This window comes from Pistacia vera, unplaced genomic scaffold, assembly GCF_008641045.1.
Source record: "Pistacia vera cultivar Batoury unplaced genomic scaffold, PisVer_v2 Contig550, whole genome shotgun sequence".
Taxonomy (NCBI): domain Eukaryota; kingdom Viridiplantae; phylum Streptophyta; class Magnoliopsida; order Sapindales; family Anacardiaceae; genus Pistacia; species Pistacia vera.
In genome coordinates, this window is record NW_022196391.1 from 373,353 (window position 1) to 391,889 (window position 18,537).

At 36.9% G+C, this 18,537-nt stretch overlaps 2 protein-coding genes and 1 pseudogene across 2 annotated transcripts in view; all 3 read right to left on the reverse strand.

The window, feature by feature from the left end:
- Positions 1-18,537, reverse strand: part of LOC116107946 (protein RDM16) — a 32,027-nt gene that overhangs the window by 3,503 nt on the left and 9,987 nt on the right. The window lies entirely within an intron of this gene.
- LOC116107949 lies at positions 414-2,775 on the reverse strand (annotated as a pseudogene).
- LOC116107948 (ABC transporter G family member 6-like) lies at positions 13,297-15,869 on the reverse strand. The gene has a single exon (XM_031394230.1). It carries the CDS (start codon positions 15,705-15,707, stop codon positions 13,440-13,442), a length of 2,268 nt encoding a protein of 755 aa, XP_031250090.1. The 5' UTR covers positions 15,708-15,869; the 3' UTR covers positions 13,297-13,439.

The following is an 18,537-nucleotide window of genomic DNA, read 5'->3' on the forward strand; positions in this document are numbered from 1 at the left end:
TGAAACCAAAGTCAACTTTTTCGTTTCTGAATTTAGGTGAACAACTTAAAGCCCTGTTTGTATGTGCAATCAATTTTCTAAACTACCATCAAATCTTGGCCTCTGACCTAATTATAATTACAATATTTAATCAACCTATAAATTCTTTCAGGTCCATCTTATTAATTCTAACAAAATATTTATTCATTAATTATACATTGACGTAGTGCTCAGCTGTCAGCTCAGGGGATTATGTTGACCTATCTTTTAAATAAATAAAAGCAATGCCATGCAAATCCATGCAAGAATATATAGCTTCAAGCAACAATTAATAGGTAACGAATATATCCATATCCGAAAGCAAATAATTAATGATTAATACAATTTTCACATGAATACATGCCCAAATAAAAATTGAAAAATAATACAAATTGCACACATAATAATTAAGCTTCCCCCACTAATCTTACTGTCTCTTGTTCTTGCTTCCCAGTAACAAAGAAAAGTAAAACAAAATCCTGAAAAAAAATCCCCAAGCCACAGTGATCCACAAGAACTCCATTTACTCAATTGCGTGATCCCTTGTTGTTGCAATATATCCGACCCCGTCGTCAAGCAGTCGAGCTCGTAATTCTCATCCCCAATGTCCCGCTCAATGTCTCCAACAATTTCACTTTCATAGCAGTCGGGACCGCTCCCAACGGCGTATTGTCGAAAATCTGAACACCTCGAACAAAAAATTTAACGGATTGTCAAACTCGTTCTGCAAAACGGCTTCGTACGGGTACTTGACAAGTGACAAGTAATGGAACCAAATCCAGTAGTAGGAATCCGGTCGCGGTTGATGAAGAAGCCACTGAAGAGTAAAAAATAAGCTAAAATGGCAACAACAATAGTGTAGCCTAACATAACATGAGGGACGACGCCTGAGAGAAACGTAACGAAAGAACTTCCCGCCCAAAACGAGGCGAAGATTATCAATAAAAGAATAAGAACCCAGAAACTCCACCGTCAAGCCCCACCGCCAAAATGTGGTGGCGGGAAGGCTAATGAGAGAAATATCACGGCGGTAACGCCACCAGAGCGTGAGATAACACGTAAGATGATCTCCGATAGCGTTATGAGAGTCTCTCTCATGAAAATGTATCGTTCTTGAAGAAACACCGGGAGGGCGTCGGCGCAAGTGTGAAAGTTGTTGACATGGCGAAAGCGAAGAATCCTAACCTTCTTGACACCTTTGGGCGAATTATCGAGCTGCCAAAACATGGTGGCTAGAATAAACCCAGTTACAAAACGCCCCCAATCGAATCCCGAACAGCTCCGGCATTCTACGTGAATTTTGATGGATCTTTTGGATAAAACAGCCATTTCAATCCAGAAGGGATTGGCAAAATTGGGCACCATTGATGTTGAACTTGCATCGTTTTTGGTTGCTCCTGAAACTAACTTTCCTCTTGAAATACTTGCACTGAGGCTTCTTTGAGTGAGAGTCCTTGTTGATTGCTCTCAGCTACTTGGACTGAAGTTCTCGTGTGCTTTTATTGTTGCCACGATTTATTAAATTCAACTAAACTCTTCGTCCCGCGGGGGAGCCCTCGAGTTCTCGGATAAGGTCAAGAGCGAACTCGGTCCGGTTCTCGTGTTCAGGAATCGGATGGCCGAACTCGGCGAAAAACAGAGGCAAGCTCATGGGTGAACCGCTGTAACAGTTTGTCCACGTGACAGAAATATCATCCGATCCAGAACGAGAATCCGATAACTCGGCTGGTGAATCGACATCATGACAATACTTCCACTTTGAGCGATCCTTTGTAAAACCTTCACCACCATGTAAGCATGGTGGAGTCGAGCCCCGAAGTCGGTTCGTCAAGAAATAAAACAATTGGATCATGAATTATATCAATTCCTATCGAAACACGACGTCGTTCTCCGCCTGATACTCCTCTGTGGCCTTCGTCTCCGATAACTGTTTTTGCCGCGTTTCAACCCTAGCTGATCAATCAAAGCTTGAACGCGCATTTTCTTTTTGACTTTGACAATGTTCTCGGCAGTCGGAACTCCGCCGCGAACATTAACGTCTCTTCCACCGTTAACATCGGGAACAAAAATCGTCTTGCATGACATAAGCGGAGATTACTTTCAACATCCTCGACTCCAGAACTTCGCCGTTTAGTGTAATCGTTCCTTTCAAGCTCCCTTTAGCGATACGGTTCGCCAACGCGTCGATTAGCGTCGACTTTCCTGAACCGCTAGCACCAAGCACCGCCATAATCTCGCCGTCGCGGGCCTCGCCGGAGATGTCTTGAGAAGAGTCTTGGTTCTGGAGAAGAGACTCTCCCGCCGACGAGATCCGTAGTGGTGGCGGCGCCTAGACTATGGTGTCGAGGCCGGCGGAATATCGCCGGGAGTCCAGCCTGCGGCGGACCTTGACGCTGTAGGTCAATTGTTGAACGACAAAACGAACGGTAGAGAACGAGGCTCGACACTGCTGGTGTCGCTAACGTCAAGAATCTGATGCACCGGAGTTTCGTCTCGGTTGCTTCTTTCCGTACGTGCTACTCGCCTTCAAAAGCTGGCCGAGTGTGGGAGACGCCCCGGAGGTCCTGTTCGACAAGTCGATTAGCTCCATGGATTGAGTAAGAAGGGGAAATTATTATCAGGATCTGGTGATATACTATTTTCCGCTACAACACGAGACATCTCTGAAACTTAAAAATAATATAAAAAGCGATTAGGCTCAGGAATGTTAACGGCGTGAGAGCATACGTAACGCCGTGAAATGGTGGTGGTGGATGCGGAGGAGGAGGTGTCGTTTTGGTGGGTTTATTTTAGAGAGAAATTTTGAGGGGTTTTGGTTTTGGTTTGGTTTTGGCTTAGGTTTAGGTATGTTTGGGCTGGGATTAGTTTTATAGGAAATGGGATTATAAATGTGAAAAGGTGGGTGTTTTTTATGGATAAATTAATTTATTGAAAAGTAAATTTTTTATTAATTAGATTTATAGTGAGTTTATTGAAGGAAGGGTGAGAGAGAGGTGACCTAAAATCTCCTAATTTGTTTGATGTGTATACGTCTTCTTTTTACTTTGAGGAGTGTGGGAAATGGAGGACACGTGGGTGGTTGGATTTAAGTGTTGGTGACACGTGCGCGTATGGTTTTTAGTTCTGGATATTTGTACTATTTTGTGTAGATGAAATTAGGTTGGATGTTGATCTACTGTGGCGTAGCTAAGCCGTTCAAACTGTGGATCAATGGCGTGTAGTGGGCAAGTGCTTGGTTGAATTTAAAACAACAATCATAATAAATAGATTTTATTTTTTAGAGTTCGGATTATTATTTGTAAACATGACATGTTTTACTACAAATTATGTTTCAAGTGTTTTTAAATAAGAAAATTTTTAGACTTTATTAAAACGTATTCTACAATTAAAAACCTTATACGTATCAATATATAGACAGTTGTGTATTGAAGTTCTTGTCTGTTGATCAAATTTTGACCTAAACTATTAAATGATGAGAACATTGATCTATAAGTGACATTGAAAGGCCCTACATTACCTTTTGAGGAAGGGAATTAACTAATCACCATATTTAATTTAAGTTTGGATTATCATATATATTAGAGTTAACTACTTTTTCCCACCCAAATTATGACTTAATGTCACTTACCCACCCACAAACTTTTAAATATTATTTTTACCATCCAAATTTAATTTCAATGGCAATAGAGAAAAAACTCGGTTCAGGTTGTTACTAGCTTTTAAAAAGAGTATGCTGATGCGTCTTTGATGATGGAAGGTTAGATTTGGTGGTGGGATTAATCAGAATTTGACTTGGGAGGGGCGACCGCATAAGCCCTAATCGCTCGATTGCCAGCATAACGAGGTTAACAGGAGAGTAGGGTTTGAGGGTTTTGGGAGTAATGATCAGGAGAAAGAATAGTGGCGGTGTGAGGTTACAACGATATCGAAATGGAAAAAATATAAATTTAAGTAGTGAAATTGTATTTTAAAAATCAGGGGTGGGAGAAAAAAAAAAGTAGTTTACTCATGATTAAATTATAAGTTCATACTTATCTATAATCCAGCTTGCAGATTTTAAGGCTTGTTATCTAACTAATCTTACCTTAAGCACTAATGATTTGTTCATTCTGCAATATTTTCCCCTAAAAAAGTTCTTTAATTACCCATTTAGAGATTGCTTCTTTGTCTGTTCTGAAACATTAAAAGTATGCATAAAAATTGGGTAAAATGTTAAGACTTTAGACATCAAAGTAATTTATATTGTGAAATTAAGTTGGATTTATTCAATTAGGGCAGAATTGAAATTAAGTGGGAAGGCTGGCAAGTAGCAGCCGCCCAAAATTACAAGTCATATTCCTTCATTTCTTAAACACCAAGGCACCTGAGCTTCATAAATTCCCACCTTTCTCGATTACTTCATCTCAAAGCTAGTGAACTTGTCCACATCATATATCTCCTCCACATATTATCAAATCGTAATAATAGATATCTTTTTTAGAGTTAGGATTATTATTTAAACGTGACATGTTTTACTACAGATTATGTTCAAGTATTTCTGAAACGATTCTACAATTAAAAACTTAATAACAATACATATAGACAGTGTGTATTGAATTGTTGATCAAATGTGACCTAAACTACCAAGATGAGAACAGATCTATAAGTGACATTGAAAGGCTCTAACATTACCTTAGAGTAAGGGAATAATAACTTAATCACCATTTAATTATTTAAGTTTGGATTATCAATATAATTAAAGAGTTAATGAATTTTTCCCACCCAAATAAGACTTAATGACACTTACCTACCCACAAACTTTTAAAATACAATTTTGCTATCCAAATTTATATTTCATCAGTGAACAAAGAGTAAACTCGGTCTAGGCCATTGAGATTTTGAAAAGGGGACACCGATGGTCTTTTTGTGGTGAAAGGTTGGATTTTGGTGGTTGGGATTGATCAGATTTGACTTAGGAGGGACAGCTGCGTAAATCCAATCCTAGATATGGCGATTGGCAGGCTAACGGACGTAGGGTTTGAAAGGTTTGGTGAGTGATGATCGTATAAGAGAATGGTGATAGTATGGGGTCATAACGATGTCAAAATTGAAAACGAAATATAAATTTGGGTAATAAAAGATATTTTAAAAGCTTGTGGTGAGAAATAACATTAAGATAATTAAATTATAAGTTCATTACATGTTTCCAGCTTGATTCTTGCATATTTTAAGGCTTGTTATCTAATTAATCTGCCTTAACCAATAATGATTTGTTCATTCTGCAATATTTTCCCCTATAAAAGTTCTTTAATTATCTCACTTAATACCCAAAAGAGCAAACATATAATTAACCAAACTGATTGTAATCTAAACAGAAAATATATAATCAATCTTATAGTTGAAGTTGATTCAATAAATAATTAAATCTGTTAATCCATTTAGAGGTTGCTTATTTGTTGTTTTGAAACTGTTGATGCTTGATTTTGACAAACAACTCACACGTGTAAAATGCTAAGTGGGCTTAAAAGTTACACGTGATATGGAATGTTATAGCAAGAGAGTGAATAAAGACGATTTTTAAAGTGGTTCGGATGCTCAAAAGCGATTCTTACGTCCATTGTGATTATATTAACAGATGGTTACAATCAGGACGCATGTAGCAAGTCGAGTTATATCTAGAGAGAATTATATATATATATATATATATATATTATATATATAAAGAGAGAGAGAGGGATATGTTGTTTTAGACTAAAATAAGTCAATCTCATAAATGAGAGAGGAGTCCTTCTATTATAGTGGGAGAATTCAAGGTAATGATTACAAGTCTGTAAGTCTTCCTTGCATCCAATTGGTTGTCTGCACGGAAATATCCTCAAATGCGTAGGGTTGAGCAGGTGTACAATCCCTAACCACTCGTAAGCTTGACATTCACGCTACACTGAAAAAACCATATCTCTTCCGTCCTTATGCGACGTGACAACGTCTGACGGTACAAAATCTCCCTAAATTTGATTGCCTCTTACCGACCGATGAGTCCTGATTTTTAAGCATAACAGAAACCTTTACAAAAGTGGAAATATCAGATTAAAAATTGGGTAAAAATGTTATGACTTCACATCAAAGTAATTTATTATTGTGAAAGTATTCAAGGCAGGATTAATATGAGATGGAGCGCGAGGCAGTAGCAGCCGCCCATATACAAACCTAATTACAAGTCATTTCTTTCATTTCTAAGGACCCAATGCCACCTGAGCTTCATAAATTTCCCCACTTTCTCAGTTACTTCCCTCAAAGCTAGTTGAACTTGTCCGCATCATATATCTCCTCCACATATTTCATTAAAATGCATAAACCGTCAAGCTAAAGGTTTTGAGTTTATTCTTCTTTCTTGTGGACGTCCTAATTTTAATTCTAGAAGAATAATTAGTTAAAATATCATGTTTAGTATATTAAAACTGTTCTTTTGTGGATGTCCTAATTTTAAATATAGACAAACAATTAGTTGAAATATCTATATTCATGTTTGCATATTTACATTTGAAATCTTATTTCAAACGAAAAAATAGACATTTTTGGTGGTTAGTATAACTAATTACAACGGCAAAATAGATATTTTGAAAGGGTATAAAAGAAAAAGTTGCCGTCTAATTAAATAGGTTTGAAGATTGACAATGATATGACACTTATTAAATAAGAGGGTATAACAATTGAAGCTACTACTCTTATATTTGCCCCTTCAAAGGACACACAAAAGAGAAATGAATAAAAATCTCAAACAAGACTACTAAAGAGTTAACCAACAAAGTGAAGATTAAGAAACCGAGAAAATTAAGCCACAAAACTTAACATTTTGGGTGCCCAAAAATGACTCTTGGTTTGGTGTTAATATAGATGGCCAAATTGCAAGCTAACTCATACCTATAATTGCTGCTGCTGCTGTTAAAAGTCCGCTCTGGCGCAAGTCAAATTAGAAAATTGTGCATGTGTTGTGCATGGGCAACATATGGGCTAATTGGCATGGGCCTTATTTATTACATCAAACTCACTTTGTTGGGTGTCTTTTTCTAACTTTTCACATTGTTTTGTTGACTTTTGAAAAATTGAGTAGAACTTCTCATAGTCATAGCTGGTGCTTACTCTCAATTTAGTAAGCTATGTGTGAAGATTATTTTCTCTTATGTTCATACTCGATTGGGAAATTTTCTCACTAAAAATACCAGATTGTAAGTGGAAAGAGAAGAAAATAAATTAAGGGTATTGATTTGACGGGTCATTGCTGATGACAAGAAAAGTATTATAACATATGAAAACCCATAACTCGTACATTCATAAAACAGTTGAATTTTGATTAATAAGGTTATGTACAACTGATTAATCACGTGGAGAAGACGTGAAGATTTGACGAGAGCTAAATTTGGTACAATGTTGTTGGTGTCAAGGTTCAAGTCAACGGACCTAAACCTATTCGATTTAATTACAAAGTGTATTAATTCATGCCACCTTCAACGCTCATTTAGCTCCACCAATTACATTTCAGGTACACTCAAATAATCTTTTACAATAATATATTTACAAACTCTCTCACAAAGTCAACGTGTATTGAGTTGGTTTATAGTAAATCACGAAACTTGACTAATATGAACAATTGTTATTAGGAAAAAAACGATCGTTCATTCATAGAAACGTCGTCCATTAATAGAACGACTGTTCTCATAGGATGGCTGTTCTCTAAGATGGAAGGTGTTCATCATTCATAAGAAGGAATGAAGATTCTTATGGACCCTTATCCATGGGATAGGGGTCCTAAGAGGAACATGGAGTACCCTTTCCATCTTATGGAACGGGGATGGCCATTCCATCACCCCATCCCACCATTGGAATGGTGTTCCTCAACCAAGAACGACCATTCCTATCCAAGGAACAGTCGGTCCTCATCAAGGAACGACGTTCCCTATGGAGGAACAGTCGTTTTTTAGGTGTAGTCGAAATCATTTGCGATCGTTCTAGTGGAGCCGCCAACTTAATGCCACGTGTGAACTGTGAGAAGAAATTAGTGAAAGACGTTTGTCAGTATTTTTCATCTTTTAGATACATTTTTTTTTTGTTTTTTTTTCCGACTGAGGAAGAAGTTAAAGTGGATGCATTAGTAGATTCTTCAATTTAGATATTTTAAATTTTTATTATATTGAAGCACTTGAAAACAAATTCAAAGATTTACCCATTTATTTCAATAGATAAAATATTATTTTAAAGTGCTTTTTAACTACTTTGAAAACATTCCAAAACAAATACTTAATTTACCCAACTTGTTTTGAAACTGGCCGACCCGGTCGTTTAATTGGTCTAATCGAAACCGGGGCCTTTGTGGGCCGGGTCACCATTCCTAGTTCACCCATTTCAATCTCAAACCTTAGAAAGGAGAGCGACTACTGGGGACAGAGAGTGGTGGGGATGTTAGGGGTTTTGGCAAGGAAGTGCCTGCGAGTAGAAAGTTGCGACGGAGGTGATTTTTGGTGAGTGAAACAACTGAAAAAGGCAAAAGTCACTGCCACAAAGCGGGCTGTTGTCGGCAATTGGTAGGACAAATAGGGGGGTGGGAGGGTTTTGGTCAGGAGGCTAAGATGAGTGTTTTTGGTATGGAGGGTGTTGTTGACATCGAAAAAGGCCTATTTGGCTTGGGTTGTTGACGCCGATAGTGGGTTTTTTGCCGCAAAATGTTTCTATTTGGCAGATCTTGGGCATATTGCTGAGGAATGTCAAGGAGGAGTGACATTCATTTGGTTGGTCGCTGCCACCAACATGACCGCCGATTTGTATTTGGGTGTGTTTTGTGGATTCAAACTTGTAGGGACTTCTATGTAATTTTTAGGGTGTGTTTGCTGGATTTTAAACTTTTGGACACTATATCACATTGACCCCCAAACCAGTCAAAGTCAATCGAGCCTGGCACTTTGCCAGGTTTACCCTGCGTCAGGTATTAAAACACTGTACTCAGTATGTTCTAGATAAACAAATATGGCCTGGCATGAAATTTTTATAACAAAATTTGACTACGGACCTAACAGATAATTTGTTAAGCAGTTCAACAGCTTTCAAATATAAAGGGATCTTTACTTTGACCTTTAACTAAATTAATTGTTTACCAGTGAAACAGTGACAAAGACGACCATATATATAATGATTACTTGAAGTAATTACAACGGTATAAAGTCAAGTAATCAAGGGTTTATTTTCAAATTAGTATTAACATTATTTATGGCTTAAAGGCTTGAACTTTAATAATAATTAGTTAGTTACATGCATAAACGTTAACATTCGCCTCTATCTCATTGGGATTTCTGGTATGGCAAAAAGGCGGCATCATAGAACATAATAAAATCAAAAAACATGGTAAATTAGCAAGGATATCAAGTTATAAACATTGGTTGTTGAACAGAAAATTCCAGCATAGCACATGGCATAGATTGGACAACAATATCATTTCTAATAAATCCATCTAACTGATGCACATTCTGTCTATAAAATGGTTCAGATATATGGGGCTTAAATTTTATAGATTTCAATAACATTTTGACTATGACGATCCGCATTTGCAACCTTCTCCTATGGTTAAGTGCTGCATCTAGTAATTTGCCGGAAAAAATCTCAACCTATCAAAATGTCAGAAGCAAAGCAGCCCAAGTTGAACAAACTCATTTATGACCATTAATATTAAGAAAAAGTAGCATCTCTGATTACATTTGGTCATCGTGAAGTTGACAGCCAAATCCAGTAATGCGCTACCCCCGCATCGCAAAAACTTTCTTGGCAGCTGCTTCAGTCATGCATCATGAACAGAAAATCTATGAAGCTTGGTTTGGCCACACTTCCCTGCCACATAGCATGCACTTATTGACGGGTTTATCAGAAACTCATCTTTATCTTCATTTCTTCATTCACTGCTTTCGCCCAGTCTATACGCCTAAGCATAAGCATCCATATCTCTGAGGATTTGCTTCCACCTTCAACAACCACAAACGCTAATCCCCTCAGTGATTACAACAACCAGTAAACGGTTTTCATGGGCATTAACATCAATTTGAAGGGGGTCTTTGGGTGTGAAAGGTCATTGATCTTGTAAACGGAAACATAGTTCAAGTGATTAGAGTCATCAAATAGTTTTCTCTCTTTCTTCTTCGGCGCTCAGCAGGTGTAAGCTTGCGTGCAACGTTCCTGTCAATATGAGCTTGTTCACGCTCAGCAGCAGCACTACGGATTTCTTTTTCTGTCTGTAGGATCTTGGGTTGCTTCAGAACCAAGAACTTTCATCAATTGCTTTTTTTTTTTTTTTTTTTTTTGTTTATTAATAAATTTGTTTATTATGGGGTTATGGATCTATCTACGTGGCGATAATCGGTGGCGGGTAGTGTTTTGGGCTGTTGATTTGATTTTCATGTTAATGAATATTGGACCTTCCAAAAACACACTAAGCCCAATCCAAAATGCTACTGAGACATAAAATTATAGAAAATTGACCACATCAATTATGAAAATTGACCATATCATTAAAAGGATTATAGTATCATACATTACAAAGTTATGAAAAATGGCCAATTTCATTTTTAATTTTTTTTGTTGTTAACGGAGGTAGCCAGACCAACTTACATATACCTTGACTAATCTTCAAGAGAAGTTATCCCATGACAATCTACCGTTGTGGCCCCTTAAGTAAAGCATGGATAAAGATACTAACTAACCATACACAATCCTCTTGGTTCAACTTTACTGTAAGCCTGTTAGGCTATTTTTGTTTATTTATTTATTTGGAAATTGTTTTTAAATGGAGAAGGGAAGATTTTCAAATAATTCATGAGTTCAAGTATTAGCTAAGTGTCAAGGGTAGAATCTGAAAATCTGTCAATGCATATATACATAACAATAGTAATAGAAAATTAGGGAACATTAAAGTGATTGTGCAATAATACACCCAGGGACGTAGCCAGAATTATGAGTTAGTGGGTTCAAAATATCAAAGTTGATAAATTTATAATAAAATATATACTGAAGTAATAAGCATAAAAATGTAATTTTAAAAGTTATACATACCAAATTATTAATTCTACAATTGTTCTTGATGATTTTTTATATTCTAAAAACGTTGTATAATCCTCAAATCTCTACAACTCATGGTTTCATCAATTCTTTAAACCATTCAAAATTAACTTAATAACTAATCAAAATTTATCAAACCCAACTTAAAACAACAATTAATTAACGCATACCTCAACATGAACATGATTAAATCAAAACCCACATCAAAATATAGTAATTTAATCTTCCAATTTTAAACTCAACAAAAACTTATGGCTTATGATCTTTCATCAATTAAGAAAGCTAAAAGAAAATAATTTTAAGTAAAAAAAATAAAAATAAAATGAGTATCATTTTACCTTGTAATTCAAAAGAGTAGTCTTTTTTAAATATCCAACCAAAAGGAAAAAATATAATTCAAGAGAAAATGAGAGGAAACGAAGAGAAGAGAAAAGTTAAAAAAATGTTAATTAATAATTTATTTTGTAAGGTCAACATGAAGTTAAATGGGAAACGAAGATAAGAGAAAAGTTAAAAAAATGTTAATTAATAATTTATTTTGCAAGGTTCATATAAAGTTAAATGGGATTGAAATTGTAAAATCTATAAAGTATTAATACTTTTTAAAAGTTGAGTGGGTTCAATTGAACCCACTAAGTTTTTATTTGGTTACGTGCCTGAATACACCCAAAAACTTTACGTAATAAATTAAAATAACCAGGTTAATCTTACATGTGCGTTTCTTAAAGGCGGTGATTTTCAGGTTGTCGAGTATATAATTGATCTTAAATTATGGTTGTTGCTATTTCTGTTGCAGAAATTAATGGGGATTAAAGGACCTCTCTACGCATGCAATTACCCAAAATGCAGGCATTGTTTGTGCTCCTCCATATTCTTCTGCGACTGTTCTGCCCTCATCACTATATTGTGTTGTGTTGATGTAACCAATTATTAAATGAGGCTACCAAACTCGATGAATACTTCACCTTTTTACAACATAAACACTACTACTATTACCATCCAAAAGTTTCGACTAATAAATGAAAAATTATATATCAAAAGAGTAATCAAGAAGGTTTACTTATTATGTTATGCATGAAAAAGTAGGGTTGACGCCAAGCCTTGTTAGTATGGGTGGTCAAAGCTTAGGTAGGTTCTACAACCATTTAAACGCAGCCACCGTCGCCTGCTGACGTGAGCGGCATGTTCTTACCAGTGCAGTGGGTATGCGCTAGAGTAGCGAAAGGTTGAAAACGTTCCACGTGTCCAATCCCTGCACAAGTCGAGGAAATCACTCGAGCAGGTGAACAACGGGACACAAAGAAGGATTTGCACAGCAATCTGACCCACTCACAGATTCAGTAATCATTACCTTAATTCATCCCATTATAAATAGAGGGCTCCTCTCCCGTTTATGGGATTAGCTAATTTTACTCTAGAATAACATATTCTCTTTCTCTCTTTCTTGTACTATCAAAGCTATAAATCAGCTCGCTAGACGCGACCTGATCTTACATATTAATACAATATCAATGGACGTAAGATTCGTTTGTTTAAGCATCCAAACTACTTTAAACATTGTTCTTCATCTCTTATTCAACCCAATATCCCCATATACATGTGTGTCTTTTGAGTCAGTTCAGTATTTCTCACGTGCAATTAGTTGGTATCAAAATCAAGCATCGATAAAAGTGTTCAATGGGCCTTAGAGATTAGTCGAGATGAACGATAAGCTGGTCGAACACCTCGGTTATGGGAAAAAAAAAAAAAAAAAAAAGAGTAATGTATTATTAATTGATTGAGTTAGTTGTGAGACGGTTGCAAATTGAAGCGGTATAAGTTGTGTGATGAGTGTTGTTGGCAGATAAATATTGACTAAATTAATAGATATTGTAAGCACAGGTGAGCTTGAAACCAAAGTCAACTTTTTCGTTTCTGAATTTAGGTGAACAACTTAAAGCCCCTGTTTGTATGTGCAATCAATTTTCTAAACTACCATCAAATCTTGGCCTCTGACCTAATTATAATTACAATATTTAATCAACCTATAAATTCTTTCAGGTCCATCTTATTAATTTCTAAACAAAATATATTATTCATTAATTATACATTGACGTACGTGCTCAGCTGTCAGCTCAGGTGATTATGTTGACCTATCTTTTAAAATAAATAAAGCAATGCCATGCAAATCCATGCAAGAATTATATAGCTTCAAGCAACAATTAATTAGGTCCAACGAATATATCCATATCCGAAAGCAAATAATATAAATGATTAATTAACAATTTTCACATGAATACATGCCCAAAATAAAAATTGAAAAATTAATACAAATTGCACACATAATAATTAAGCTTCCCCCACTAATCTTACTGTCTCTTGTTCTTGCTTCCCAGTAACAAAGAAAAGTAAAACAAAATCCTGAAAAAAAATCCCCAAGCCACAGTGATCCACAAGCAACTCCATTTACTCAATTGCGTGATCCCTTGTTGTTGCAATATATCCGACCCCGTCGTCAAGCACGTCGAGCTCGTAATTCTCATCCCCAATGTCCCGCTCAATGTCTCCAACAATTTCACTTTCATAGCAGTCGGGACCGCTCCCAGCGGCGTATTGTCGAAAATCTGAACACCTCGAATAAAACATTTAACCGGATTGTCAAACTCGTTCTGCAAAACGGCTTCGTACGGGTACTTGACAAGTGACAAGTAATGGAACCAAATCCAGTAGTCAGGAATCCGGTCGCGGTTGATGAAGAAGCCACTGAAGAGTAAAAAATAAGCTAAAATGGCAACAACAATAGTGTAGCCTAACATAACATGAGGGACGACGCCTGAGAGAAACGTAACGAAAGAACTTCCCGCCCAAAACGAGGCGAAGATTATCAATAAATAGAATAAGAACCCAGAAACTCCACCGTCAAGCCCCACCGCCCAAAATGTGGTGGCGGAGAAGGCTAATGAGAGAAATATCAACGGCGGTAACGCCACCAGAGCGTGAGATAACACGTAAGATGATCTCCGATAAGCGTTATGAGAAGTCTCTCTCATGAAAATGTATCGTTCTTGAAGAAACACCGGGAGGGCGTCGGCGCAAGTGTAGAAAGTTGTTGACATGGCGAAAGCGAAGAATCCTAACCTTTCTTGAACACCTTTGGGCGAATTATCGAGCTGCCAAAACATGGTGGCTAGAATAAACCCAGTTACCAAAACTGCCCCCAATCGAATCCCGAACAGCTCCGGCATTCTACGTGAATTTTTGATGGATCTTTTGGATAAAACAGCCATTTCAATCCAGAAGGGATTGGCAAAATTGGGCACCATTGATGTTGAACTTGCATCGTTTTTGGTTGCTCCTGAAACTAACTTTCCTCTTGAAATACTTGCACTGATGGCTTCTTTGAGTGAGAGTCCTTGTTGATTGCTCTCAGCTACTTGGACTGAAGTTCTCGTGTGCTTCATTTGTTGCCACGATTTATTAAATTCAACTAAACTCTTCGTCCCGCCGGGGGAGCCCTCGAGTTCTCGGATAAGGTCAAGAGCGAACTCGGTCCGGTTCTCGTGTTCAGGAATCGGATGGCCGAACTCGGCGAAAAACAGAGGCAATCTCATGGGTGAACCTCTGTATACAGTTTGTCCACGTGACATAAATATCATCCGATCCAGCAACCCTAGAATCCGATAACTCGGCTGGTGAATCGACATCATGACAATACTTCCACTTTGAGCGATCCTTTGTAAAACCTTCACCACCATGTAAGCACTGGTGGAGTCGAGCCCCGAAGTCGGTTCGTCAAGAAATAAAACAATTGGATCATGAATTATATCAATTCCTATCGAAACACGACGTCGTTCTCCGCCTGATACTCCTCTGTGGCCTTCGTCTCCGATAACTGTTTTTGCCGCATTTCGTAACCCTAGCTGATCAATCAAAGCTTGAACGCGCATTTTCTTTTTTGACTTTGACAATGTTCTCGGCAGTCGGAACTCCGCCGCGAACATTAACGTCTCTTCCACCGTTAACATCGGGAACAACAAATCGTCTTGCATGACATAAGCGGAGATTACTTTCAACATCCTCGACTCCAGAACTTCGCCGTTTAGTGTAATCGTTCCTTTCAAGCTCCCTTTAGCGATACGGTTCGCCAACGCGTCGATTAGTGTCGACTTTCCTGAGCCGCTAGCGCCAAGCACAGCCATAATCTCGCCTTCGCGGGCCTCGCCGGAGATGTCATTGAGAAGAGTCTTGGTTCTGGAGAAGAGACTCTCTCCCGCGACGAGATCCGTCGCGGTGGCGGCGCCTAGACTGTGGTGTCGAGGCCGGCGGAATATCGCCGGGAGCTCCAGCCTGCGGCGGACCTTGACGCTGTAGGTCAAATTGTTGAACGACAAAACGAACGGTAGAGAACGAGGCTCGACACTGCTGGTGTCGCTAACGTCAAGAATCTGATGCACCGGAGTTTCGTCTCCGGTTGCTTCTTTCCGTACGTCGCCTACTCGCTTCAAAAGCTGGCCGAGTGTGGGAGACGCCCCGGAGGTCCTGTTCGACAAGTCGATTAGCTCCATGGATTGAGTAAAGAAGGGGAAATTATTATCAGGAACTGGTGATATACTATTTTCCGCTACAACACGAGACATCTCTGAAACTTAAAAATAATAAAAAAAGCGATTAGGTTCAGGAATGTTAACGGCGTGAGAGCATACGTAACGCCGTGAAATGGTGGTGGTGGATGCGGAGGAGGAGGGTGTCGTTTTGGTGGGTTTATTTTAGAAGAGAAATTTTGAGGGGTTTTGGTTTTGGTTTTGGTTTTGGCTTAGGTTTAGGTATGTTTGGGCTGGGATTAGTTTATATAGGAAATGGGATTATAAATGTGAAAAGGTGGGTGTTTTTTTATGGATAAATTAATTTATTGAAAAGTAAATTTTTTTATTAATTAGATTTATAGTGAGTTTATTGAAGGAAGGGTGAGAGAGAGGTGACCTAAAATCTCCTAATTTGTTTGATGTGTATACGTCTTCTTCTTTTACTTTGAGGGAGTGCGGGAATGGGAGGACACGTGGGTAGTTGGGATTTAAGTGATTGGTGACACGTGGCGTAATAGGTTTTTAGTTCTGGATATTTGTACTATTTTGGTGTAGATGAAATTAGGTTGGATGTTGATCTACTGTGGCGTCAGCTAAGCCTGTTCAAACTGTGGATCAATGGCGTAGTGGGCAAGTGCTTGGTTGAATTTAAAACAACAAATCATAATAAATAGATTTTATTTTTTAAGAGTTCGGATTATTATTTGTAAACATGACATGTTTTACTACAAATTATGTTTCAAGTGTTTTTAAAATAAGAAATATTTTTATTGACTTTATTAAAAACGTATTCTACAATTAAAAACCTTATACGTATACAATATATAGACAGTTGTGTATTGAAGCTTCTTGTCTGTTGATCAAATTTTGACCTAAACTATTAAATGATGAGAACATTGATCTATAAGTGACATTGAAAGGCCCTACATATTACCTTTTGAGGAAGGGAATTAACTTAATCACCATATTTAATTTAAGTTTGGATTATCATATATAATTAGAGTTAACTACTTTTTCCCACCCAAATTATGACTTAATGTCACTTACCCACCCACAAACTTTTAAAATATTATTTTTACCATCCAAATTTACATTTCAATGGCAAATAGAGAATAAACTCGGTTCAGGTTGTTACAGCTTTTAAAAAGAGTATGCTGATGCGTCTTTTGATGATGGAAGGTTAGATTTTGGTGGTTGGGATTAATCAGAATTTGACTTGGGAGGGGCGACCGCATAAGCCCTAATCGCTCGATTGCCAGCATTAACGAGGTTAACAGGAGTAGGGTTTGAAGGGTTTTGGTGAGTAATGATCAGGGAAAAGAATAGTGGCGGTGTGAGGTTACAACGATATCGAAATTGGAAACAATATATAAATTTAAGTAGTGAAATTGTATTTTAAAAATCAGTGGGTGGGAAAAAAAAAAAAGTAGTTTACTCATGATTAAATTATAAGTTCATACTTATCTATAATCCAGCTTGCAGATTTTTAAGGCTTGTTTATCTAACTAATCTTACCTTAAGCACTAATGATTTGTTCATTCTGCAATATTTTCCCCTAAAAAAGTTCTTTAATTACCCAATTTAGAGATTGCTTCTTTGTCTGTTCTGAAACATTAAAAGTATGCATAAAAATTGGGTAAAATGTTAAGACTTTAGACATCAAAGTAATTTATTATTGTGAAATTAAGTTGGATTTATTCAATTAAGGGCAAGATTGAAATTAAGTGGGAAGGCTGGCAAGTAGCAGCCGCCCAAAATTACAAGTCATATTCCTATTCATTTCTTAAACACCCAATGGCACCTGAGCTTCATAAATTCCCACCCTTTCTCGATTACTTCATCTCAAAGCTAGTTGAACTTGTCCACATCATATATCTCCTCCACATATTTATCAAATCGTAATAAATAGATATCTTTTTTAAGAGTTAGGATTATTATTTAAACGTGACATGTTTTACTACAGATTATGTTTCAAGTATTTTCTGAAACGTATTCTACAATTAAAAACCTTATATACATATACAATATAGACAGTTGTGTATTGAAGCTTGTTGATCAAATTGTGACCTAAACTACCAAAGGATGAGAACATTGATCTATAAGTGACATTGAAAGGCTCTATACATTACCTTATGAGTAAGGGAATTAATTAACTTAATCACCCTATTTAATTATTTAAGTTTGGATTATCATATATAATTAAAGAGTTAATGAATTTTTCCCACCCAAATAATGACTTAATGACACTTACCTACCCACAAACTTTTAAAATACAATTTTGCTATCCAAATTTATATTTCATCAGTGAACAAAGAGTAAACTCGGTCTAGGCCATTGAGACTTTTGAAAAGGGGACACCGATGCGTCTTTTTGTGGTGAAAGGTTGGATTTTGATGGTTGGGATTGATCAGAATTTGACTTAGGAGGGACAGCTGCGTAAATCCTAATCGCTAGATTACTGGCGATTGGCAGGGCTAACGGACGTAGGGTTTGAAAGGTTTGGTGAGTGATGATCGTATAAGAGAATGGTGATAGTATGGGGTCATAACGATGTCAAAATTGAAAACGAAATATAAATTTGGGTAATAAAATGATATTTTAAAAGCTTGTGGCTGAGAAAATAACATTAAGATAATTAAATTATAAGTTCATACTTATCTGTTATCCAGCTTGATTCTTGCATATTTTAAGGCTTGTTTATCTAATTAATCTTGCCTTAACCAATAATGATTTGTTCATTCTGCAATATTTTCCCCTATAAAAGTTCTTTAATTATCTCACTTAATACCCAAAAGAGCAAACATATAATTAACCAAACTGATTGTAATCTAAACAGAAAATTATATAATCAATCTTATAGTTGAAGTTGATTCCAATAAATAAT

Coding starts and splice junctions, on each gene's coding strand:
- LOC116107948 (XM_031394230.1), bottom strand. CDS start 15,707: ATGTCTCGTGTTGTAGCGGAAAATAGTATATCACCAGTTCCTGATAAT.